We start from the raw sequence: 26,228 nt of genomic DNA, 5'->3' as shown, positions 1-26,228 counted from the left end.
TGGTTAAAGGTTCAGTTCATCATAAAATCAAAAGTAGATATTTTTCTTCTTACCTGAAGTGCAATTTAAACATTGAGATTGTTTTGGTGTGAGTTGCAAAGTTTTTGAGATACAGGCCATAGAGATGTCTTTCTTCTCTTCAGTATAATGGAACTAGGTGACACTCAGCTTGTGCTGCTCAAAGCACCAAAAAATACATTTGAAAAGCTTAAACAGCAGTGTCTCTTTCTAGTAATCGTGACCCAGTTGCTCCACAGAACTTCTGAAGTTTCATGTAAGAACTATTTTCTTTCTGATCTAGAGAAAGTAGTTCTGGTAGATTCAACCGTAGAAAGCAGTTTACATGAAATTACTCATAACAAGGTCTGTGGATTGTCTTGAGTAACTGGTGATAATTTCTGTAAAGACTCACTTGTATTAAGTTTTTCAAATGTACTTTTTTGGGTGCTTTGAACACCACCATATGTTGGACCCACCCATCCATTGCAGTGTTCAGAATATCTCTTTGTGAAACCAATAATTGCTGATTGGGACAACTGTATATTACTTAAACGGCCACTGTAAGCTACACAAATCTTGTTTTCAAAGTAACTATTTGTGCTTTAGTGCTGCTGACAAACTGGTGAATATAACTTAAAGACAACAGTAAATTCTGTAGCTATTTGTCATTTAAAAAGACACTTTTAATGTATTGATGGTCTTCAGTGTCATGAGCTGATCTTGGTCATTAAACATTAACCAAACATTATCCTGCTATCAGCTACCCTTTTGTTTCATAACTGTGCAAACACTTGTATAACTTGAGTTTGTGTCACTTTTACATCCCATTATGAGCTCTGGTCCTGTCACAAATTAGCTGCAAGTCTCAACATCAGACACTGTTTTATGCAGCATCAGTATTTTGTAGGATACAACGACAAACTCCAGTGTGAAAGTGTTAATGATGTGTAATCAAGGGAAAGTACTGATAGTATCCTACGTTGGTGAACTATGTAAGCAAGTTAAGAGAATTTATAATGAACTTAATTATTGTTAGAATTAAGACAATCCATCCAGTGTTAGTTACAGCAAGTAAAGCAAACAAGATTTATTCTAAATGCTTTATTACTCTAACAAATTAAATAAGAACATATAATACAAGGTGTCTGAGTCTTTGATTACAATATAGCCTATTATTAACATTATTTAAATACAGTATCCAATGTCATCAGGTTTTACTGCAGCATTTAACCTAATACACCCCAACATTATCCCAAATCTTCTCAGGCTCTTCATCAAAAATTTCAAGTTGAACCGGTGTCAGAAAATAGTCAGACCGGTTATCTTCATGATGCTCATCGCGATCAGTATGTTTACACATACATAAATAACTCAATTCATGTAAAAAGCATTACTGTAAGTGTGATTAAACCGTTTACATGTTGTACGGCACTGACTTCTTGATAGAAGTTTGTTTAACTGGTCAACGTCTGAAATAGTTTGTGGGAAACTCCAGGATACATCTTATTTACTGCCCACAAACGTAATACAGCAATGAAAAAAAAACAAAAAAAACAGACTTGTCAGTTGGATTTGGTTGACTCAGATCAGAATGTACAGTGGATAACTTGGTTATGGCGTCACCAATGTTCTGAGAATCAGGGTTTAGCCTTGTCCAGGTTAACTGAATTATTAATGTCTGTGTAAACACACTGATATTGAGGCTGTGTTCAAGATATTATTTAAGGGGGGCACCCACCAACTTGATAAAGAGACCACCGTCTGTAAAAAGCCTGACCTAAAGGTCTCCTGACATCACTGACCCGTCCTTGCTTCTTGTTTTTTTTTTTTTTGGGGAGAGATTATCTTGACTTATTTAAGTGACACTACCAGTGTTTGATTCCATGTAAATGTCTAAAACAACCTTTCCCATGTAAACAGGAGCGCTGAAGTCGCTCCGTCTGTCCAGTAGGCATGGGACCTTCCTGGGGTAATAAAGCAAGGACCTGACAGTGATCTCAGAGATGGGGAGTACAGATGCAGACATTAGCATTTTAACAATAATTTCATAGTGACATTTACTCGCTCACGGCATGGAAAAAGTGTCAGTTTGGGAATACTGTCCTAAACAATTTGTACTGTCTTCCAAACGTGTTCATATCACCAACCGCTCTCATCAGACGCAGGTGTTTCTCTTATTGAGCAACGTGACAGAAATCTTGTGATAAACAAAACTCTTTGTCATCACTGTCAAGTCAAAACTGGACAAACAGCATGTGCAAAACACTCTTAGAAATAAAGGTGCTAAGTAGAACCATAAAGAGTTCTTCTGCTTGTCCATTTTTGATTCTGGAGAACGTTTTATGAAGGCTCCACTTGGAACCCTTTCATGAAGTTCTATCTAGAAAGCAACATAATGGGTTATACCTAAAACCATCTGTGAATGGTTTCGACAGAGCTACAGAGAACCCTTCTATGGTGTAATGGTTCCACTCAGAACCATCTGTGGAGGATCTACTCGGAACCTTTCCACCTTCTAATGATGCTAATGAGAACTCACCCATGGCCCTTTTTCACCAAAACAGTTCTGGTTCTTGAACCAGCCCTGTTAAATCCTTGGAACCCTGGTGCTATCCAGTGAACAAGCTCACATTTCCACTCATTTTGAGTGGAACCAAGGCTGTCATCAGCAGAGGGCGCTGCACAATGCACAAGAATATGATGCACCGATTTCAAGGATTTCATCAATCCCTGAAGAACTCCTTCTTCTGAAAAAAGGTTTTTAATGTAGCCCTTAGGCTTACAAAGAACCCTTAAAAACCCTTCACAAAGGGGTTCTTCAAAAGCAAATGGTTCTGAGTAGAACGTCAACCATTCAGGGAGAACCCTTTTTTCTAAGAGTGTAGAAATGATTCTCTGTGTGATCCATCCTCAGTAATGTGGTTGGAAAAGCTGGGCAGATGTTACTCATTCTCCCAGTTTTGGCCTCTTGTGACTCAACAGCTTCTCCATCCAATGTCAACTGTTTTCTCTTTTAAGATCTGGGCACAGTGGGTTGTTTTTTTTTTTTGTTTTTTTTTTGTTTTTTTTAAAGTCCACCTTTACCGTCACCATCATGGTCTTCCTATTTCTCCAAAGTGCCCATTGTTGACTCAGTGTGCTTTTTGTCCCCTCAAATGTCTTTATCCATTTTAGTTGGCAGCAGTTGGCTGAGAAAACACCAAACCTGAGGAGATAATGGAAGATGATGGAGAGGCAGAATGAATACATGATGATGACTAATCAGTTTTACTTGATAAAAATGACGGTAAGTGTAAAAAACCGCGAGGGCTGCCTGTTGTGAAACAGTCAGCTGAGAACCACCAGTTTCCCTCTAGTGAGAGACAAGTGACTGACTGGGTGTTACTGTCTTGTGTCTTTTATTTAGTAATCAATCTGTTTGAGTGTGTTGTACCTTGTGTTCTAGTGGCTGGTAGGAAACTGTCCATGTGTGTTGATGGACTGTTGCAACTTTTCCTCTTTGGCCCTTCTGCTGTGGCAAAGCTGTGGAATAACACGAGTCAATATTTATTCAACTGTTACAAACTGCACTTCTGAACTACATTCAGACTGAAATATACAATATACAACATTTATCTTTACGCAAACTTGACACATCAGGCTCCTTCTCACCGTTCTCTTCTCCATGAAGCTGGTGAGGAATTCGTCAATATCTGTGCGTCCCTCCAAGAAGTTTTCAGCCGTCTCCTCTGACTCCTCCTCAGCCTGGTGGGCTGCAACTTTTAACCGAGCCTGTAAAGTACTAAGACTGCAACTCTAGTGGTGGAAAAAGACACAAAGGGAAGAAACGTGTTTATAGACATGTTCAGGCAGATTTGGGTCGGTTTCTCTAAACTCTTCAGTAACTCCTCCTTTAGTTTCATTTATTTGGAAAGGCAAAAACAATGTGGACACATGTCCTCCTTTGCTGTAACACAATAGATAGACATCTTGAGAAAACGCCTTAACTGTTACTTCCTCACATTCTGTAAATAGTATTAGTTCATTTTTTTTTAATGTTTCAAATTTAAATTCTGGCCATTCTTTACACAGGCACCTTTAACTGCGAGTCAACAAAATAGTAAAAGTCAACATGAAAACCAGGGCAGAAAACTGGCAGCTTTAATCCATCTGCACTCAACACCTATTATCAATCAAACCACAATATGATGAGCCTGTTACCTCGCTGAGTTCATGTTGTCTCTGCATCCTCGTCTCAAAGGCTGACTTCATCTGAGTCAGCTGTTCGTACTGTCAACAGACAAAAAACACACACCATAAGCTGCTACACAATAACATGAATGTGTTTGCTGTGTGTCTGTATGAGAGAGAGGGAACAAAGGAGATGGGATGTAATGCCTGACCTTGTAGAGCATTTCTTGTCTTTTCCCTTCCAGCTGTGGCTCCATCTGAAGGTTTTTCTCTGTAAAAGACAAACAGACGTGCAAATTTTTTTTACAGCTTAACCAAATTGTAACTTCCCTTTCATGGCTAAACATCAAAAACTTGAGACCAGGGGGAGAAGAGGAACTTACTAGCCATGTCCACTATACTGTTGACAAGCTCTTCTTTATCAGTGGTGACCTGTTTGAGTTGTGGCAAACTCACAAAAAATTCTAGTAAAACGTCCTCGTTTTCAGACATGCTCGACAGCTGGATCAGACTAAGAAGAGGTGCAGCAGAGGGTTGCAGACAGGTAGATGTAGAACAGAGAAGAACAGAACAAAGACATTAATGTTATGAGTACAAAGGAATGTTTTCTCATATCCATCTAAAGAAATTTTAAGTTGACAATATTTTGGAATACTTTACTTCATGTCACAGAGTTCAGGAAAAGACTCAGGAATCTCTGGCATCTTGTACATGTGTCCGTTCAGTCCAGCCTAAAACAGGCAGCAGCAGTATGAGCACATCACATTCTACAATAAATCTGTGTCCATGTTGACATTAGATTCATCTGAACCAGTCCAATCAGTTGAAAGTAAAGATATCTCCTCCTCTATCCATGACCTACAGTGCACATGTTTGTTGAGAAGGAATTTTATTTATTTTATTGTGCTTATTATCCCATATGAGTGTACCTGAGAGTCTCCAGTAGGAACAGGCAGCGGCAGGTCAGAAATCAGTCCGTATGGGGCTGGAGCTCGAGGGGGCCCATGGGCGCTATCAACCCCTGGGTGAGGCATGGGAGCTGGGCCTGGACCAGCAGGCGGCGTGTGACTGGGACCCATGTGGCGAGTACCAAAGTGGTAAGCCTGAGTGGGGTAAGGGGCGATGCCTGATGGCTTGTACATACTGCTGCGTTAAACAAGAGAGGAAATATGATTATTTCACTTAAGGATGTGGAACTTATCAGATGTATTTTTAGAAAAAAAAATGCTTCTTTGCTTGTTTTATTTACAAACACTGTTTTGTTCACCATTTTCATTGTAGGGAACCTGAGATTGAGGATGCTACTGGATAGAACTTTTCAATGTGACTGTCCGGGTAAAAGCACACAGGCTAAATTTTGCAACTCCTGCAATCTGGAAATTGCAGTAGGCCATACTGCAATTTCAATTAACTGTTCAACCTTACATCAGACATGTTTAGCAAGTCAAGTTTTACACAATTTGTTTGGGAGTTTAAAAAAAATGCCAAAGATACACAGTATTGCCCCAAATTTTCATTTTAACGATCACCTGCTTTTAGGTATACAAAAATATTCAAATTAGACACACTTTCTATTGTACTGAGAAAGTACTGAGATCAATGTATGAGCAGACTCACTATGGAAAGCCAGCAGGACCAGAGGACATCAAGGCAGGAGGACTCTTCCAGAACTCATCCAGCAGACTCTGAATGACCTTACCCAGATCTGAATGCATCCCAAACTACAACATACACAACAAAAAATAAATATCTGGAGGAAAGTGAAGATAATATCACTTATAAAATACAGCATGAACTAATAAAAGGAAGATTAAACTAATAAGAAATAACCAGCAAAATGAAAAAAAAAACAGTTTAAGTAGCTACAGTTGTTATATTTTATGAATATGTTTACATTCAGGGTAAACCCACTAAAATTAGGTTATTGACCCTTTCCCCACTGCTAGTAGACCTGTTTGCCTTTCTGTGTTTTTTCTGATGTGCACCGGAAAGCTGAGACAGCACTCATGTCTGTGTAGCAGAGCAAAAGGTTTTTCCAAGTACCTAAGTGTTCAGCTCTCAGTATTTTTGTAGCTTCTAACTGAATCCCTGTGCTTTGAAGTTTAGTTTCTCTCCTGTGGCATTGTTTGTACTTCCAGGTATCTGCTTTATCTTTCTGTTTCATGTGCGCTTTCAGCTGTATAGGAGCTGTGTTAAGCTATTCACTCGACTAAATATGAGTGCTTCATCACTAAATACAAATCTTCAAGGGTGCAAACTTTGCTGTGCTCAGCTGACAAGTCAAACTGAGTCAAGCAGCACATGCACATAGAAAAAGCTGTCGTTGTCTCCACCGAAAAGGTATGAAAATAGCGTGTCCATCTGGGTGTCATGTTATATTACTGCCTATCAGAGCTGGTAAATACCCAAGACTACTTCAGAGTCATTTGACCCAGGGGTGAATGATTGTGCCTTTTCCCACTGAAAAAAACAAAAACAAATGTTGGAGGGTGTAAAAGAGGCTATAGACAAACAAAGTGCGGTGTAGGTTACAGTGTGTCAGTTAATAAATGCTGCAGCTTCTCAAGACCAGTAAATGTCTCATCGCAAGACAGATCTAGGGTTAAGGTACACGTAGGTACAGGCTTCAAGGGCACCTAAATGTTTGGTGGAAACATGGCTTAAGAGGCTTTGTGCTGAGAGAAAGCACAGAGTTTTTCTTTACTACTCACATGTGCCTGCAGCTTGCAAAGGCCTACTGTGTGGCTGTGGAAACCACCTTCCTTTGACTTATTCATTTCAGTTTCAGTTTGACGCAGATGTGAGATTTAATTATTATGATACATCTATGAGTTATAGTCTCCTGTTATCAGCAATACTGCCGACAGGGTGATACCGTCCCTGTGCTGTGTTTTACTTGCTGTGTTTCTCTTAACATGTAAGGACACCATGAAATATTTTTAACAATGGTGTTAACACATTTAAGTGTATACAGGCATCAGCATTTAAAATAATGTCTGTTCACCTCCGTTGTTTGAATTACATCACATAAGAATAGTACTATGAGTGACAATTTCACAACCCAGGTAACAAATTAGCTCATGATAGCTTTCGTCAATGTTTTGTATCACAGATCTGGAAAAACACAAACCCTTGAATTCCTTCAACCCCTTTAACATTTGTGGCAGCCCCCCAGGAAGCCAAGTTTGGGAAGCACTATCCCAACAAAATCATTCAAAAGCCCAAAAACTACTTACATTACTGATGAGGGGGCTGGTGATCATGGTGCCGTTATTGCTGTCGACTAAATGATGACCAACAGGGGGGTAGACACTAACCACTGGCTTCTCCTGGGGGAACTGAGGAGGCAGCAGACTAGAGGAAAAAAAGAAGAAAGGGTATGAGAAGTCTCGTTTTCAGGAATTCAGGTAACAGGATACATGACGAGATATATAATATGTGTTGTATATTAATATTTTAATAAAGTATTCAGGGTTTTCCCCAACAAAGTTGTTTGTCCAAGTGACAAGTATCTTTTGACGGGGGCCTGGTGTTGTTCCCTTTTGAGGCAGCTGTATTCTCAAGATCAGGAGATCACATGAGACTCCATGTTGCCAGGCCTCAGATTATCCGTCTGTGTCTGCACCAAAAGAGGTGCAGCCAATCAGCGTCCTAGGAGGGACTACTGGCAGCTACAGGCATGGTTTTAGGGGTGATGACGGCAAACAAACACTGGCAGCTCCCGAAGAGGTTAGTGTAGATACTGTGATAGCATCAGTTACATCAGAAGTGGAGAGTATTTCTACATTAAAACAAGAGCAAAGAATGGCACTGAAGACTTTTCTCGATAAATAAAGATGCTTCCGCTGTTCTCCCAACTGGCTTTGGCAAGAGTTTGATTTACCAACTGGCTTGGCTGGTAGTAGCCTGACCTGCCAGATGGTTTGTTACGCAGAACCAAAGGATTCTCTCATGAATCTGGCTGCCTAGCAAGGCTCCTCTCCTTCTATGCTACATGGCTCATTGATCTGTCTGGCTGAAGTTAACCTGTGTACTGTGATAGACAGATGGTTCATCCAATCACCTGACATGTGTTGTTTGAGAGCGCTTTCCCTTTTCCAAACAGTTTCTAAGGATGACTTCCCACATGGCTCTGTGTGACAAACTATCTGGCGTGCCAGGTTACTACTAGTGTGTAGTGTATGTGAAATTACTATTCCATGTTTTTGTAACTCCAACTACACAAGTATGTTAGTTAGAGGAAAAGAACTAAATCAATGACATGGCTGTCATGTGGTTAATCAGTTTTCTAACCGAGGTCAGCGTTCCAAACCATGGGAGAGTCTGAAATGCAGAGTGACTGTGAAGCCAGCCTACAGCCTGCTTTTGATACGCTCACACTGTGACTGTATATGCAAAGATGTACTCACATGTTAACACTGATGGTGGAGTTGTTGACTGTGAATGGTATTCTGTACTCCACATCCTTCTGGATTTCTGCGAGGCTGTTGGGAAACAGAAACACAGGAATGTCATGATCTGTAGTCATGATCAGCACATTTAGAAAATGTAGTACAGGTCCTCTATCAGTGTTGAATAAAAGTTTTGAGACGGACTGATTCTTAAAGACAGGATTTTAACACCTATCCTCACCTAATAATGCTACTTTTTAGCAAAACAACATAACAAAGCGTAACAAATGCAGCAGCAATTGAGTTGTAATTTTTGGTGAGTAGAAGAGACTATGCTGTACAATGTTATATTTAATTGCTGTTCTTATCCAATAATTCCATTTCACACATGTATTACACTGTATACAAGCCTTTATTGAAATGAGAATGTGTCAATTTTGGCGCACAACAAAAAGTGTGACACTATTTATATCTGAATGTGTAAGAAAACTTGTTTTTAATTTAAAATTATACTAAAGTTTTTACCAGTATTTGAACTAGTAACTCCCATGTTCACTGTGCCCAATGCTGACCCCAGTAGTTGTCTCATTACATTACCACTACATGGTTATGTTCCACCAGTGACATTCACCTACTACTATTACTGTGTGCAATAACTGTAATGCTACACTGTTTACTTCAGACATCACTTCAAACAGTCAAATAAATTCTGCGGCAAGTAATGTCGATATTTGTGTGAAAAATAATATTAGATTTTAAACAGTCTGTACCTTACACAGTATGGCTAATAATAAATCATTTACCCTTAAAAACTGGCCAATGCCAATATTAGGGAGTTAAAAAAATCTGATATTGATATTTTGGCCAGTATTCTTTATACAGAATATAGAATATACAACTAAAAAGACTTTTTTGCAATTACTCCTCAAAAGTGGTAATGAATGGAGGCAGGATATCATTTACAGTTCAACAATAAACATTACTGTCCAAAATGATATCAGGGCACTGAAACACTAGTTTTAGTTTGTTTTTAATAATTATACACAAAAAATACAAATACAGCAAAACATGTATACTAAAGCTGAATTAAGAAATAATTCTCTTCTGTTAAAAAAAATTAATGTAGGTGCATACTGCATAGCACATATGCCAATACTGATATAGCTTTGATTAGGGGTGTCACAAATTTTTAATTTTAAGGCTGCTATTCAATTTAGTTCAATTTCAAGATTTTTATTTTAATACTGATGGCTATGCTGTTGTAAGACTATCAAATCTTTATGGTATCAATGGCCAGTGAGCGCTGCTGTGTTGTCTCCAAAGTGTTGTTGTTTTCTTCTGTAGACAACAAGTATATGGAGTGGGGGGAAACAAAGATTGCGCCTTAGATTTTAATTAGTGAAACTGAAAGCTCATTTCAATCATTGATTTTCAATTTAATATTGAAATTGTGACACCCAGGTCAATATTGGGCCGATAATATTCATTGACCAATTTATCGGTCAGGCTCTAGTTTTAACTTACCACTGAGACAAAGGAAACATCAGATAAACTCTGTTGAGGTGACAAGACGTACTTTCAGCAGGTCAGAAATGCATGCATATGTTGATATTGTTAATCTGGGATACATGCAATGAAAGTACTTAGTATTTCTATTTAGAGCTGCAATGATTAATTGATTATTAATCAACTACTAATGGACTATTAAATTAATTGCCAACTATTTTGACAGGCAATTAATTGTTTTGAGTCATTTTCTTAGAAAAAATGTCCAAATTCTCTGATTTCAGATTCTCAGATGTAAATACTTTCTAGTTTCTCTAGTCCTCTATGTCAGTAAACTGAGGAGCTTTTTGATTGTGGATATTTCATGATGCCATCTTGGGCTTTTGGAAGCACAACTCAATATTTCTCAAATTTTTTTGACATTTTATGGACCAAACAATAAATCGATATAAAATAATCAACAGATTAACCGATGATGAAAATAATGGGCAGTTGTAGTTCTGTTTGTATATCTGAATACTGAGAGGTACTAATATATATAGAAAATCTGTTTTAGGTACCTTTGAAGCCATCAGAGCAGGTTATACTACCTCAGTCTAAAAGTGCAGCTAATAACAGCTCAGAAAATAGCAAGGTATTGCAACTCTGGCCGTAAAATGTGGAACAAGATATTCAACAGCGTTAACAAGCTTAACTGGATTGAAGGCATATGGCAGGCAGCACATGTACACAATCTTTAAACAGAATGAATTTTCTTTACCCTTCCACTTATTCCTCAACATCAATTTCACTCCACGGGCAGCATTGACCACGGCAAATTAAGTCTTTGTGGCCTCTGCAATGCCATGAAAGTAAACAAAGGCTAATACTTTAATCTTCACATCTAATAAGCTAGCTCCTCCTAAAACTACAGGCGTGATAAGTTGGCCTGACAAACAGTGCAATGATCACAGGACACAGCAGGCCTGCTACAACTTGTGTCATCAATCCTATAAATAGACACTGTAACTGTCACTGGATGGCTTGATCAGCTAGCCAGGTAACACAGCGCCCTGGCAAATCACATTTAAGTTAGCTAGTTAGCCATAAGGAAACGTTAGCAAACATTAGCCGCTCGATCACCAAACTGAAGCATGTCAAGGCAGTGGTTGTGGGTTCACGTAAAATCTTAAGACTCGTGGTATTTTGATATTTTAACACAATCATGTGGACAAACATGTACGGATATAAGAGGCTCTACGCTATTTGCTCGCCTAACGAAGCTACTTACTGTAATATAACTGTAAGCAAGGTGGCTAACTGTGCTAGTAAACAACAACTGTGTGTGTGCAGTCAGTCAACATGTCCTGGCGATTAACGTCAGTAAGTGGCCAGGCAACAGTGAATATATTCTCAGTTTAAAATAAAAAAAAAAACAACTAATTATGTTAACAAGCTGACCGGCGGCACCATGCTATGTTTTTGTTAACAGTGGTTGTTCAGGTTACCTCGGATGAGCGGCTTTGAGTGACTCGATCTGCCGCTGTCTTTGTTGCTGTAGGCTGTTCAGAGGAGGGAGAGGTCCGGAGCCTTTGGACAGGGGGAAAAGCCAGTTCATCCTCTCCTGGCGAAACCACCGACTGAATCTAAAGGCCGACTACAGACGAAGACGAAATGGAAGACAAAGTGAGAATGACCAGCACGCGGCTTGGAGATTTGTAGTGCTAACGCCTGTTAGCTAACGACTCGGTTTGGTTTGTTGTCCTCACGAGGCTTGGTTTCTAGTTACGTTACAAAGTCTGATAGCATATCCTAACGTGTCGGAGAGAAAGTTCAATTCCGTTTCATTTCCAAGAACTGACATACAGTTTTAACATTGCTGTTAATATTAGTAAGGCGACAGATAATTATAGCTAAAGGAAGACAACAACCTTTCGAGTGGCAGCAGAGGCTTGATCAACTTATTTACGTATTACGTCACGCAGGACGTCAACGTCAAGCGCAACTTCCTGTACATTGTTTTCAGGATAAAAAATACATTTTTAATGATTATTTTTTCATATTAAACTAACCTTGCTAGACCTCCAAGAGACAACAGACTCTGTTTAGTATTTTATTAAGTTCATTTTATAATTGTAGATGACCTTTGGTGGCATAATTAATTTATATTACTTATCATAGGACTTGTGTTTTTTTGTATAATATACGTAGCAGTGTTTTTATTTTTTTTCTTCCATGGCTGCATTAACAGAAATCTCATAATACATGATTGTTTGTTTGTTTGTTTGTTTGTTTGTTTTGTCTGAATTCATGGATGTCATACAACAAATACACATAAAACAATAAGTAGGGTGGTATATCTTTTCTAGAATTAAGATTTTTGTGGCTTTTGCCATTTTGCTTCATAGTACAGCTGGATATTGACAGGAAAAGGATAAATGAGAGAGAGGACAGCATGTAGGTCAGATCTGAGTTGAAATCAAACCCATGCTGCTGTTGAGGCCTCAGCACAAGAGGCAGATTCTCCATCAAGTGGGCTATTGGGGCAGAGCAATACGTGTCAGAATCACATTCTTCTCACATTTTCGTTGATTTTGTTTTCTGCCAAAATATCTCTTTCACTTTGTTAATCGCGGCAGTATTGGCCTTTTTCATGATGAAGCCTTTATATTCTTTACATAGTTTGATCTGAAGGGTTTCGTTGTGCAGCTGAAAAGAAAACTGCTCGTTTTCTCTTCTTTTACTGACATTTTATCCTTTTTTCAACTATCAGCTGTTCTGGGCTGCTTCAGTTCTCTGTACGCGCTCACAATGCAAGCATATTTTAGCATAGCTTGAGTTAGCATTGACCTGCTCTACAGAACCACTGTGTTCCCAGCCCACTCTAACCTGTCCTCCAGGTGTATTCAAAGGTACTTGTAAAAGCGAACCACCTCAACATCCTCCCCGTGGATGGATATGAAGGTCAGAGGAGACAAACTCCTGAGGAGGCCCGCAATCAGCTCCCTCATCTTGCTTATGTGCCGCTAATGTTTCAATCTGCACAGTCCAACAAAGTCACCCACCAGGCCTCTGTATCCTCCTGTTGTCCACTGAGCCACCCCAGTTTCATGAGTCAGCAATTAACTTGCAGGATTACTACACTAGTAATTAGAAGTATTTAATTATTCCTACAAAACATAACTACCTATGCTAAATATTTAGTATAGTATGAATTCTGCCTCTGAATACAGAGGACATACCAATGTTAAATAGTATGTTTTTATTTGAATAGCCAAAACTATATTTATTTTTCACAGAGCCTCCTGTTACCACTCTGATCATATCCTCATCCACATCCTTTCCTCAACGTTCCACTGAGAAGCAAAGAATGATCTTCATTAACAGCAAACATATGAACTGAACCGCTGTTCTTTGTCCGCTTCACACTCAGAAAGGAACCTCAAAACCCATCCTCATGGTTAGTGAGACCAAATGCTTTAGAAACACTTTTCCCAAGTCAAAAACTATAGAAATGATGTCTGAAGATACATGCATTATTTGACAGAGGGTGAAAACAGCAGGTCAATGAATGCAAACTGATTCTCAGTCATGGTTCACAGAAGCTAATCATTAAACATTTCAGATGACTCAGGTGAGGAAATCTATCTTGTTTTTTAAGACTTACATGTACAGTTAAATCTGAATTTCACTCACTGTTTGTCTGAATAATCCTTTTTCAGTCTACTTAATCATTACAATAAAGACTCCATTCATTTCTTGCCCCTGGGCAGTATTAAAATTGTTCTAGTGAACACTTAAGTATACTGCTGACTTCACAGTAAGTTATAGGCTTGTGTTGTTTGCAACTATTATTTTATTAATGAGTTTAAAGAAAAGCTTCCATACTAAAATGTTTACGATATAGAGATTTCTGTTAATATTGCTACCTCATTTCCATCCTCACAGTTCAAAATGAAGCAAAAAGCAGTGATGAGAGACAGTGACAGAAAAAAACCTAACAACTCCTCACCGTGACAAGCAGACAATATTAGATTTCAGACACCTCCAACTATGAGTGTTTTTATTTTTTAAATCATTGATGTTTTAGAATTGTATTTTATTATACAACATAATGTTTATACTATTTTGAACAGAAGTTACAAAGAAATTAATTGGAAGTTGATATTTGACAAAACTACTAAAGCCACTCTGATCATATTCCCTCCCTCAATGCTCCAAAAGAAGCAATGAACCTGAATGCTCTTTTTTGTGTTTTATGTCAGCCGGCATCTATATGAGCTGCATTACTGCCACCTACTGGATTGAAACAGCTTTACAGAGCAAACTATTTCCAGTGTCCACCCAAAGTGCTACCTTGCAAAGTAGCTGGATTCATGAGATCGCACAAAAATACGTCTTGCTAAGCTTCAAGTTATCCATTTGTGTTTGTGCCAAACAGCTATGGCTATGGTTTTAGGTGTGATGAATGCAAGAAGCATCCATGGAAGCATTGATCTGTGTGTGTTTTTGGAAAGTGCCTGCCCTTTTCCAAACAGTTTCTAAGGATGACTTCCCAGATGGTTCTGAGTAACAAACAATCTGGCGAGTTAGGTTACCCAAAGTGATCGTGTTCACAACACTGTCCATTCTACAACCCAGACCCAACTATCTGACCTGATGCAGATTCTTCCTTTCTGTTAAAACAAAACCAGGTTCAGCTGAACCACAGCTAACCTGAGAGTGTGAGCCACTCATCACAGGTGTGTCAGAGTCTCATCATCATGTAGAGCACTGGGGAGTGTGTGTCTGACAGAGACACTCAATGTCTGCTTGTGCTTTTTACAGTTTTACTTTTAACACACAACAAGAAGAGACACAACAGCTGGAGGAACATGTTGATGGCAGAGAGGAACCCTGAGTGAGAATGAGTCTCCTGTGAATGACCTGCTGCTTTCACCCTCAGTCAAACTAAGACTATACTTTCAGGGATCATTTCTGTAGTTTCTGACTTGAGAAATGTGTTTCTAAAGTGTTTGGTCTCGCTAACCACGATGATGAGTCGTGATATTCCTTTCTGAGCGTGAAGCTGACAGAGAATAATGATTCAGTTCATATGTTCTGTGTCATTGATGATTGTTCTTTACTTCCTTGTGGAGTATTGAGGAAAGGAATATGATCAGAGTGGGTGCTTTTGTTGTCTGAAAAAAAAAAATAGGGGACTTTTTCTTTGGTCTTTACTTTTATCTATGTGGTTATTGTGTCATTAAATGCAGTTTATTTTCCAGGACATATTTTCACTTGGGTGATATCAGATCTTATCTCAGACTTACTCAAACTCAGCAGTAACAAATGGTTATAAATCTCTGTGTGGTCTTTCCTCAGGTACCTGTCTGACCTCCTCCACCACAATACCCCGTCCAGGAACCTACAGTCCTCGTACATGGACCCACTGTCCACCCGATAAATCAGCCTGAGAACTTTTGGTTACAGAGCGTTCAGTGTGGCAGCACCCAACCTCTGCAGCTCTCTGCTGGCAGAGACCTGCGATGCTCCACAACTGTTCACTTGCAAAAAACTTCAGGAAACCCACTTATTCATCAAGACTTATGGCCTCAAACTTCACACATCACCAGTCATTGCTGTTCTCTTCATGTTTTGTTCTTTTTGCATTTGTTTATTTGTTTATTTTTGTTTCATACCCTGTAAAGCAGCCTTGGGTCCTTCATTACTATGATTTGGTATCACGCACATGACTGAATGAGACGCAGCAACTGGAGGAGCTTGTTGGTGACAGAGAGGAACCCTGAGTGAGAATGAGTCTCCTGTGAATGACCTGCTGCTTTCACCCTCAGTCAAACTAAGACTATACTTTCAGGGATCATTTCTATAGTTTCTGACTTGAGAAATGTGTTTCTAAAGTGTTTGGTCTCGCTAACCACGATGATGAGTCGTGATATTCCTTTCTGAGCGTGAAGCTGACAGAGAATAATGATTCAGTTCATATGTTCTCTGTCATTGATGACCGTTCTTTACTTCCTTGTGGAGTTTTGAGGAAGGGAATATGATCAGAGTGGTTGCTAATGCTCTTCCAAGATCAATTCGCAATTGCTTTAGCATTACTAAAATACTAGCTTTCTGTAGTTAACACTAAATAAGTTTTAGATTATCTGTCAGAGACGCACTGGTGTTATTCCTCTGTAGAACATACAAATGCATTTTAAAAAAATAGAATATCATAGAAAAGTTTTTTTTTTTTCACCATCAAGCCTTTGTTGTTTTAATTTGGTAATTATGGCTTACAGCTCATGAAAATCAAAAATCCAACATCTCAAAATATTAGAATATTTCACAAGATTCATAAGTTAAAATTCTGAATTTTAAGCCAAATTCAGAGGAGAAAAAGTCAGAATTATAGCTGACTTTATTCTCATAATTTTGTCTTTCTTGTCATAATTCTGAATTCAAACTCAGAATTTTGACTAAATTCTCATCATTCTAACTTTATTTACAGAACTCTATTTTCTGACTTTTCTAGGGCTTCATGTGAAAAATTAGTTTGAGTTCTGACATTAAAATCAAATAAAGACTTCAATCTGTCCCTAATCCTCATGTGTGATTTTATACACTAAACAATTAAACAAATAAAAAGATAAAATATTTGTTTCCAATTTTGTAAATACTTGAAAGGGAATGGGAGAAAAAACAATATATATTAAATGCACGAATGTCTGTGGACTTAATTTGCAAAGCATTGTGGGTGTGGATGAAAATGAAATCAAACATTAAAGAGCAGTTCAGTGTAAAGTATTATTATTGTGGTTTTTGTTACCGTCATATTTTGTTTATTGATCATGAATTGATCATTTTGGTCGAGTGAAAAAGAGGAACCCTGAGTGAGAATGAGTCTCCTGTGAATGACCTGCTGCTTTCACCCTCAGTCAAACTAAGACTATACTTTCAGGGATCATTTCTATAGTTTCTGACTTGAGAAATGTGTTTCTAAAGTGTTTGGTCTCGCTAACCACGATGATGAGTCGTGATATTCCTTTCTGAGCGTGAAGCTGACAGAGAATAATGATTCAGTTCATATGTTCTCTGTCATTGATGATTGTTCTTTACTTCCTTGTGGAGTTTTGAAGAAAAGAATATGATCAGAGTGGTCAGTAATGCTGTCTTAATAACAACACTGCAGGTTTTTGTAGTTCAAGATTAAGTTTTGCTTGTCTGACAGGAAGCACTTCAAATGTTTTAAGATACCTATGGTCTCAGTCAGTGAGATTTACACCCCTAACTTTCAGTGATGCTGCCTGAAGTGGCCAATGGCAGCTTATACCCACGAAGTACATCCTGTGAGTCAGACTAGCCTTTTTTTTTAAAAAAAGAAAAAATCATTATTGCATATCAGATCCTTCAGAGGTGATAATATAACTAACAAGATGGAGAAATCATGAGAAAATCTTTATTTTAAGAAGATTTATATATGTCACATCAAAGTGATTTCCAGACACTTTATCTTATCATAATAAGACTGTTTAAGTTAGGAAACATATGATCTGATAAATAACCTAAATTATAGTGATGTGTCGGTCGCGAACGATCCAGATCTTAGAGCCAACTCTTTGAAGTGAACGACGGGAACCGGCTCTTGATTGCGAGCCGATTGTTTTTTTCTCCTCTTTATTTTCTGTTAAAGCCGCACGTGATTGGTCAAGACATGTGTCCACACTGAGTAGAAGGGGGAGGAGTTACAGACACAGCACAGTGAGCACAGGAACAGGAGGGAGGGAGACGAGAGAGAACATGTGCGACAGACTGAGACAACACGCTGGAAAGGTGAGAAAATAGGCTCGTTCAAGATGAACTGCACCTCGCTTGGAAAATAGATGAGATCAGGCAGCGGCTGCAGGAAGTGGAGGCGAAAATCTGCAGTCGAGTCGGACAGTTTTCAACAGACTTAGGAGAGAATAGAGGAAGAGACACTAACATCTTGTTAGATCACCTGTAGGTTACTTCTAGTCTCCAGACCACGGTCATAGCTGAAGAATTAAAACGCGTTCTTTATCGCTGATTGAGGTTAAAATAGTAGAGATCCTCCTTCTGTCACATGTAACATCTGTTCTTTTATCTGCCTTGTAAACCATTTTGTAACTGTTATTCTGATAAGTCATATATATAACCTTTATTATTATCAGACAAAATATCTGCTTGTTGACAGATTAAAATGGCGTTGCACAACAGAAGACTGATATATCCAGCTTTAAATATTACAATTACACAGAAAATTTGTATTTTATACAATATGTGGTGTTTGTTGTTAAAATTAAGCACTCTGCTGAATTTTGTAGCACTCTCCTCCATGTTGAGTATGTTGAGTATAGAAATAAGGCCATATAAATAATAAACATTTGATATAATGTATGTTTCTTGCGTTAATAACTTATTTTACCAACAACTTGACATAGTTTTTGGTAATGAATTGATTTAAGCAACAAAAAATCTGAGAAGCCACTTGGGAACCAAAAGAGCCGGCTGTTTTTAGTGAGCCGAGCCAAAAGAACTGGCTCTAAAACAAGCTAGAATTCCCATCACTACTAAATTGGAAGGTTGTCAAAACAGTTGTTTACTTTCTTGTTAAACCAATGTAGTTGTTTCTTTACTAAACTACTTCTAAACTCTCCACTCTGATCATATTCCCTTCCTCAAAACTCCACAAGGAAGTAAAGAACGGTCATCAATGACAGAGAACATATGAACTGAATCATTATTCTCTGTCAGATTCACGCTCAGAAAGGAATATCACGACTCATCATCATGGTTAGCGAGACCAAACACTTTAGAAACACATTTCTCAAGTCAGAAACTATAGAAATGATCCCTGAAAGTATAGTCTTAGTTTGACTGAGGGTGAAAGCAGCAGCTCATTCACAGGAGACTCATTCTCACTCAGGGTTCCTCTTTTTCACTCGACCAAAATGATCGATTCATGATCAGTAAACAAAATATGACTATAACAAAAACCACAATAATAATCCTTTATACTAAACTGATCTTTAATGTTTGATTTCATTTTCATCCACACCCACAATGCTTTGCAAATTAAGCCACATATGTTCATGCGTTTAATATATGTTGTTTTTTTCCCATTCCCTTTCAAGTATTTACGAAATTGGAAAAAAAATATTTCATCTTTTTATTTGTTTAATTGTTTAGTGTATAAAATAACACATGAGGATTAGGGACAGATTGAAGTGAGTTAGGGCCACATGTGGAACATTTATTTGATTTTAATGTCAAAACTCAAATTAATTTTCCCATGAAGCCCTAGAAAAGTCAGAAAATAGAGTTCTGTGAATAAAGTTAGAATGATGAGAATTAAGTCAAAATTCTGAGTTAAATTCAGAATTATGAGAATAAAGTCAGAATTATGAGAATAAAGTCATCCACAATTCTTACTTTTTCTCCTCTGAATTCTGGCTTAAAATTCAGAATTTTAACTTATGAATTTATTGTAGTTGAAATTCTGAAGAATGGTTCACTCAGACACTGAACAAGAGTTCAGGAGTCCCAGATGACTTAATGAAGCTCGATCGAGCAGAATTCAGATTAGCAACACACAGAGAATATTGTGACTGCCAACCCAATTCTGAAGGTTACTTCTCGTGTGAAGGTATTTAACTTTCTCTTGACATTACCTGGAATCTCACTCATTACCTTGTATGGACCTAATGTGTCTATCTATATGTGTGCACAAATTCTATTGCACATAAGTGAAAAACAAGAAGCTACGCACCTCTTTGCTCTAACTCACCTCTTTGCTCTAACTCACCATATCCGTCTGCCTTGCTCACATACTGTGCCCTGCTATAAAGTGTGAAGACAGTTTGTTTACTCGATAAGCTATAACCGTGGGAAAAAGAGACACTCAGGGAACATTCTAAGAGCAAGTGAGACAAATTCCACAACACTTATGAATCAATGAAATATTCTAGTATTTTGAGATGCTGGATTTTTTTTTCATGAGCTGTAAGCCATAATTACCAAATTAAAACAAAAAAGGCTTGAAATTAGGGCTCGGCTGTATGACAAAATTTTCATATCACGTTTTTTTTTTTTAAAAATCATATCAGTTTCATGGTATTTGAAGGTATTTTTTTTTTCATGCAACAGTGTTCTTACCCACATTTTCTTCTAATGAGAAAAGAATTACTGCAGTTGATTGGCTTTAAACAGCCCATTGTACTGTCATAAGGACTGAATCGTTTTTTTTTTTCATGTCCAGACACAGGTAAAAGCATGACCACTTCAAAGTATGGTTACCACCACATGACGGGGACGACTATACGATTAAACGTCCCCACCCAAGCTAGTTAGCACCAGAAATACTAATAGTTTAAAATATTTAAAAATAAAATATTTAGCAATATTTCATTCATGCATGATGCCAGTTATCTGTTGCCTCTAAGATTTTATGCAGCCATCTGCCACTAGTCAGGGCTTCGGCTCTGTCAGACGGCAGCCCCCTTTCACCCAGCGCATATGAACCAATCGCCATGGGAACACTGGATGTTTATACACTGCTCAAAAAAATTAAAGGAACACTTTGAAAACACATCAGATCTCAATGGGGAAAAAAACATGCTGCATATCTATACTGATATGGACTGGGTAATGTGTTAGGAACAGAATGATGCCACACTGTTTGATGGAAGTGAAAATTATCAACCTACAAAGGGCTGAATTTAAAGACACCCCGAAAATCAAAGTGAAAAAATGATGCGGCAGGCTAGTCTGTTCTGCTGAAATTTCATTGCAGCAACTCAGAATGGTACTCAGTAGTTTGTGTGGCCCCCACGTGCTTGTATGCATACCTGACAACGTCGGGGCATGTTCCTAATGAGATTACGTATAGTGTCCTGGGGTATCTCTTCCCAGATCTGGACCAGGGAATCACTGAGCTCCTGGACAGTCTGAGGTGCAACCTGCCGGCGTCGGATGGACCGAATCATAATGTCCCAGAGGAGTTCTATTGGATTTAGGTCAGGGAAGTGCGGGGGCCAGTGAATGGTATCAATTCCTTCATCCTCCAGGAACTGCCTGCATTCTCTCGCCACATGAAGCTGGACATTGTTGTGCACCAGGAGGAACCCAGGACCCACTGCACCAGCATAGGGTCTGACAATGGGTCCAAGGATTTCATCCCAACACCTAATGACAGTCAGGGTGCTGTTGTCTAGCCTGTAGAGGTCTGTGTGTCCCTCCATGGACAAGCCTCCTGAGACCATCACTGACCGACCACCAAACCGGTCATGTTGAACGATGTTACAGGCAGCATAACGTTCTTTACGGCTTCTTCAGACCCTTTCACGTCTGTCACATGTGCTCAGGGTGAACCTGTTCTCATCTGTGAAAAGCAGAGGGCGCCAGTAGGTACCGGTCCTGCTGATGTGTTAAGGACCTTCTACGGCTCTGTCCAGCTCTCCTAATGTATCTGCCTGTCTCCTGGAATCTGCTCCATGCTCTTGAGACTGTGCTGGGAGGCACAGCAAACCTTCTGACAATGGCATCCATTGATGAGCCACCCTGGAGGAGTCGGGCTGCCTGTGCAACCTCTGTAGGGTCCAAGTGTCACCTCATGCTACCAGTAGTGACACTGACCCTAGCCAAATACAAAACTAGTGAAAAACAGCCAGAAAACATGAGGAGGGAAAAACTGTCAGTGGCCTCAACCTGTAAAACCATTCCTGTTTTGGGGGTCGTCTCATTGTTGACCCTCTAGTGCACCTGTTGTTAATTTCATTAACATCAAAGCAGCTGAAACTGATTAACAAGCCCCTCTGCTACTTAACTGACAAGATCCATATCCCAGAAGTTTAACTGATTTGATTCTATACTCTGATTAAAAATTTTTCCTTTAATTTTTTTTGAGCAGTGTATCAGCATTGTTGGACACATGAATGAAGACTGTGACAGAATAAGCTGATATATATTCACTCGACTGGAGAAACGTGACCACATTAAGCACATCCACGGACATAAACCTGCAAGTGGAGCTGCTGCTGCTGCCACTACTGCTAGCACTGCTAATGTTAGCCACACTGTGTGTCAGGCTGGCAGCTAACATTAGCTCTGGGTCCCTTACCCGCAGACACTGTGACCCTCTTCGGTCTGAAAAGGTGAAGCGTTTAGTGAGTTGTTGTTATGGGGTGTGTTCGAAACTGCATACTTACCTACTACTCATACTAACTCTTTGAGTATGCAGTGTGTCTACACTGGCAGTATGCGATTTTTGAGTATGCGAGAAGTTCCCGGATGCATACTGCATTCGCCAGAAATGTTGAGTATCCATCATCAGCTTACTACTCACACTCAAATTACCCAGGACGCAACGCGACGTGATGTCACCGCAAACAGGACAGGAAAAAAAAAAACGGATGAACACTGAGCAGCAGGATGGACGCGCTACTAGCATACAAATGTGAGTAAATTGCTAAGTATTTTAGCGATTTGACGGCTTGTATGTGGTTGAGTAATATTTAGACATACCAGATGAAGACCAGATGTGTTATCGCTCCCGCCGGTTAGCATTAGCCACATAACGTTAGCAGTATAAACAACGTTATCAGCTAATATAATACAGTTTGCCAAGAACGAGGACTTGTGATGTAGAAATACTTATTAACCTGGTTAATGTTTAATCTAGATCCCAAGTTAGTTCGTATATCTCAACGTTATTGGTATGTTTGTTTCTTTAAGGGGCTCATGAAGACACGGGGCGCCTCATTAGGTGGAGGGGGGTTCAGGGTTTCGAGTAAGTTTTTTTAGTAAGTGGATATGTGTAAGGGCAGGGTTTAAGGGCAGAAGATGTTGTAGCTGTGTAGAGCCAACAAATGTCCAAAAATATTTTGCTTGTACAGAACCTTCATCAAGGACCATAATTTGGAGGGAAAGGTGGAGGCTCCCTTCATTAAAAAGTGGGAGAATCTAAAACAAAAATATAAAGTGAGTTGAATAATAAAAGCATTACAGTGTCAATGTAAACAACTTAGATGAACAGGATGGTGATGAGTATTTGACTATAATTGAAAAGTTAAGCATTTGAATCATGATCAGAACCATGACCATGTATGTGTGTGTGTGCTGTGCATGTTGTATGTGTATTACAGGAACTGAAGGCTCCTCGCACAGGGGTGAGCACGGAGGGGGGAGAACCCACTGCTGCCAATTGGAAGTGTCTTGGTGCCATGGATGAGGTGTTGGGGGACAGGCCATCAATAACCCCCCCTGTCCTCATCACCTCATCTGTGGCACCCCCTTCAGCAGTGGCTTCTCCTCCCTCCCTCCCCTCCCCTCCCCCCCAAGCATCGACGTCAGGCATCTCCCGGGGGAAACGTGATGCTTGGGTCACTTTCCTCCGGGAGTTAGATGAGAGAGAGGCACGTGCAGAGGAGAGGGCTGAAAGGAGGGAGAGAGAGATGCAGGAGAGAGAAGAAAGGATTGAGAGGGAAAGAAAAGAGGACGAGAGAAGATGCATGGAGAGGAGAGAAAGGGAGTGGAGAGAGTGGATGGACTCAAGAATGAGGGAGGAGCATAGAGAGAGAGAGGAGTGAGAGAGAGAGAGTCGGGCAAGAGAGGAGAAGCTGATGGCGATGTTGGAAAAATTCTTAGAAAAAAAATAATACTTTTGGGGAGGTTCAATTAAAGGTTTAGATAAAGAAAGTTTCGAGTGTCAGTGTGTGTTTGTTGTTATTTTATACATTAAATGTGTACATGATATGAGTGACTGAAAAGAAAATGACTGGTGCTAGCAAAAATAATAGGGTGATCACCCAACAAATGGAATAGGATCGGAAAAGATAAGATTTGATCATATCACATAATATTTTACAGTGCCAGTATAACATTTACACCTTTCAAAAACTTGAAAACAGTATGAGGATGTAGAAGTTAGAGCAGAGTGAGTAGTGACAGCTTTGGATAGCCATGACCTGGATGAATAAGAACCTTTGTAGACAGATTAATTGTGCATTTTAACTATACATTTAAATAGAAAAGTATTTCAATTCTATAATTGTGGTAAACAGTTGCTATCATGTCTCAAGTTTCATACATTCATGTAACCAGTGTTTTTTTGTAAGCAGGTGACTGGTTTCCCTGATGTTGATAATAATAATAAGAGAACTTTATCCCACACAGAGAAAATTGCACAATTACAATGCAGAAAGAGACAAAGGCAAATAATAATAAAAAACAAAATATTAATTGAATAAAAAAAGCAAAAACTCAAATATTAACAATTTATATAGATGTAGAAGATTTGACAGATAGAAACAGAATATTTGTTTTATATGTTTCAGCAGATTCACCAAAAGGCAGTGTTCTATTGCACATTTACCAGAGCCCCGTTTGCCAGCGTATTTCCAGGTAGATCCAGACAGGCCTTCTTGGTTACTGTATCGGCCAGGGTGACTGAACCACCCACCATACTTCGCCCTGCCTGGCAATCCTGTACTTTAGCTGTTTCCACCTCTTACGACTTGGACGAGGGGTTGGACTTTTAAGAGGCACTAACTATTTACAACAGGGTTGAAAAAAACAATAACAACAACTATTAGAACATTAGAACAAAACTCCCTGTATTAACAATAATCATGTTCTTGCAGAACAAGAACCTGGTCTCTCGGTGCAGAGACTGCAGTTGCCATCCTATTCCTTAGTGTGTCCCCAGACCGCTGCACTGGCTCATGGGCTTCCCCTCCATCACCATCACCACCATCTTCCTCCTCCACAGGCTCAGGCTCCAAAATGTCCCCAGTGGCGATGCAGAGGTTGTGCAGGAAGAGGCAGGCAGTGATGACCTCAGGCACAAACTCCACCTTCACCTCCAGTGCCTTGAGGAAAATGGAGCGCCACCTCGTCTTCAGGACCCCAAATGCCCTCTCCACCACACACCATGCCCTGGACAGCCTGGCGTTGTACCTGCCCTCCACAGCATTGCGGACAGGTTCCCTGAAGGTTGTCAGCAGGCAAATTGGCTCAGCCAAGCATGGGTATCCGCCATCCCCAATCAGGTACCATCCAGGAAGTGGGTACAGCTGGTGCACATAGAAAGGGCTGCTCCTCAGGACCCTGGCATCATGCACACAGCCAGGGAAGCCCATCACCACATCCAGAAAACGGCCTTTGTGGTCACAGATGGCCTGAAACTGTACTGAGTGGAACAGCTTCCTGTTGAAGTAGTCCCCCGCAAACCTCCCAGGTGGGACAATGCGGACATGGCACCCATCAATGCTCTCTGCCACTCTGTAGAAAGCCGGGAAACCAGCCAGCTGCTGGAATCCAGCACCAATCTTCTCCAGCTCCTGCATATCAGGGAAGCGGATGTGCCTCCTAAACACCCCCTGAATGAGTCTGCTGACCCCGTGGATCATGTCATGGCATGTGGTGCGGGGAATGTCAAAAGCCTCTGACACAACCCGGTAGGACGTTCCACAGGCCAGCCAATACAGAAATACCAGGACCTGAAAGGACTTTGCCCATCCATGGTCCTTGTCGCAGACAAGCTAGATCAGGCTCTCCAGGGACTCCCGGGACACACGGAAGTCCTTCCTGGTATCACCTCCATTAAAATAGAGGCGCAGAAGAGGAACATGGGGATTCACCCTGCAGTATGGCCCTCTTGAAGCCACCTGTAAAGATTTTATTATAAATTTGTTACACATTATTGGTCATTTTGTTATTTATTATTTATTCGTTTTAATAAACTCAATGACTTTGTTTCTTAATTATGTAAAATTACCAAGCTGAGTAAGGTTAGATATAATTTTCCCTCCAATTTTTATGCTTGGAGGTATGTTATGTTAGCGATTTCTCATTGGATTTACATTTATTAAGAAAGTTTAAAAAATAAATACAACTTACATCTGACAACAAGCCCAAGTCGATAGCGACCATGATGTACCGAAGACAATCTTCGTCTCATAGCTGACAAGACTCTCCGCCGGTAAAGCATCATGACTGGTCAAATTCCGTTAACGGGACGAGATCAGTCCAAAAGGCGGTGTCAAGCAGGATATATTGCGGGTTGGTTCGCTTCTTGTTTTCAAAGGAAAAGCACTATTTATCACCATGGTCTTTTGGTATGAGAAAGGGAAAGGGGTGTTTTATTTTGTGAATATAACCGGAAGTGCATTGCTCACTGTG

General features: G+C 39.6%; 1 protein-coding gene, 4 non-coding genes and 1 pseudogene across 5 annotated transcripts; 3 read left to right on the top strand and 3 right to left on the bottom strand.

Annotated features, from left to right (window-relative positions):
* Positions 1-3,033: 3,033 nt before the first annotated feature.
* vps37a (VPS37A subunit of ESCRT-I) lies at positions 3,034-12,030 on the bottom strand. Its single transcript, XM_084716122.1, has 12 exons — positions 11,555-12,030; positions 8,580-8,654; positions 7,407-7,524; positions 5,788-5,891; positions 5,100-5,316; positions 4,831-4,901; positions 4,554-4,681; positions 4,383-4,441; positions 4,201-4,269; positions 3,652-3,795; positions 3,434-3,522; positions 3,034-3,205 (listed from the first exon to the last, which is right to left on the bottom strand). Exons 1-11 carry the CDS (start codon positions 11,662-11,664, stop codon positions 3,442-3,444), a joined length of 1,176 nt encoding a protein of 391 aa, XP_084572248.1. The 5' UTR covers positions 11,665-12,030; the 3' UTR covers positions 3,034-3,205; positions 3,434-3,441.
* A 1,326-nt stretch (positions 12,031-13,356) lies between these two features.
* Positions 13,357-13,583, bottom strand: LOC146330568 (small nucleolar RNA U3; annotated as a pseudogene).
* Positions 13,584-14,998: 1,415 nt separating this feature from the next.
* LOC146330567 (small nucleolar RNA U3) lies at positions 14,999-15,214 on the top strand. Its single transcript, XR_014769890.1, has one exon. It is a non-coding gene; the product is annotated as a small nucleolar RNA U3 (small nucleolar RNA).
* Positions 15,215-15,887: 673 nt separating this feature from the next.
* On the top strand, positions 15,888-16,103 carry LOC146330566 (small nucleolar RNA U3). The gene has a single exon (XR_014769888.1). It is a non-coding gene; the product is annotated as a small nucleolar RNA U3 (small nucleolar RNA).
* An 870-nt stretch (positions 16,104-16,973) lies between these two features.
* Positions 16,974-17,189, top strand: LOC146330565 (small nucleolar RNA U3). The gene has a single exon (XR_014769911.1). It is a non-coding gene; the product is annotated as a small nucleolar RNA U3 (small nucleolar RNA).
* Positions 17,190-18,703: 1,514 nt separating this feature from the next.
* On the bottom strand, positions 18,704-18,919 carry LOC146330564 (small nucleolar RNA U3). The gene has a single exon (XR_014769922.1). It is a non-coding gene; the product is annotated as a small nucleolar RNA U3 (small nucleolar RNA).
* Positions 18,920-26,228: the final 7,309 nt, after the last annotated feature.

The sequence above is a fragment of the Lutjanus erythropterus genome, chromosome 3 (assembly GCF_056507025.1).
Source record: "Lutjanus erythropterus isolate fLutEry1 chromosome 3, fLutEry1.hap2, whole genome shotgun sequence".
Classification (NCBI taxonomy): domain Eukaryota; kingdom Metazoa; phylum Chordata; class Actinopteri; order Lutjaniformes; family Lutjanidae; genus Lutjanus; species Lutjanus erythropterus.
The sequence above is the reverse complement of the archived record's forward strand: the minus strand, read 5'-3'. Positions and strand labels throughout refer to the sequence as shown.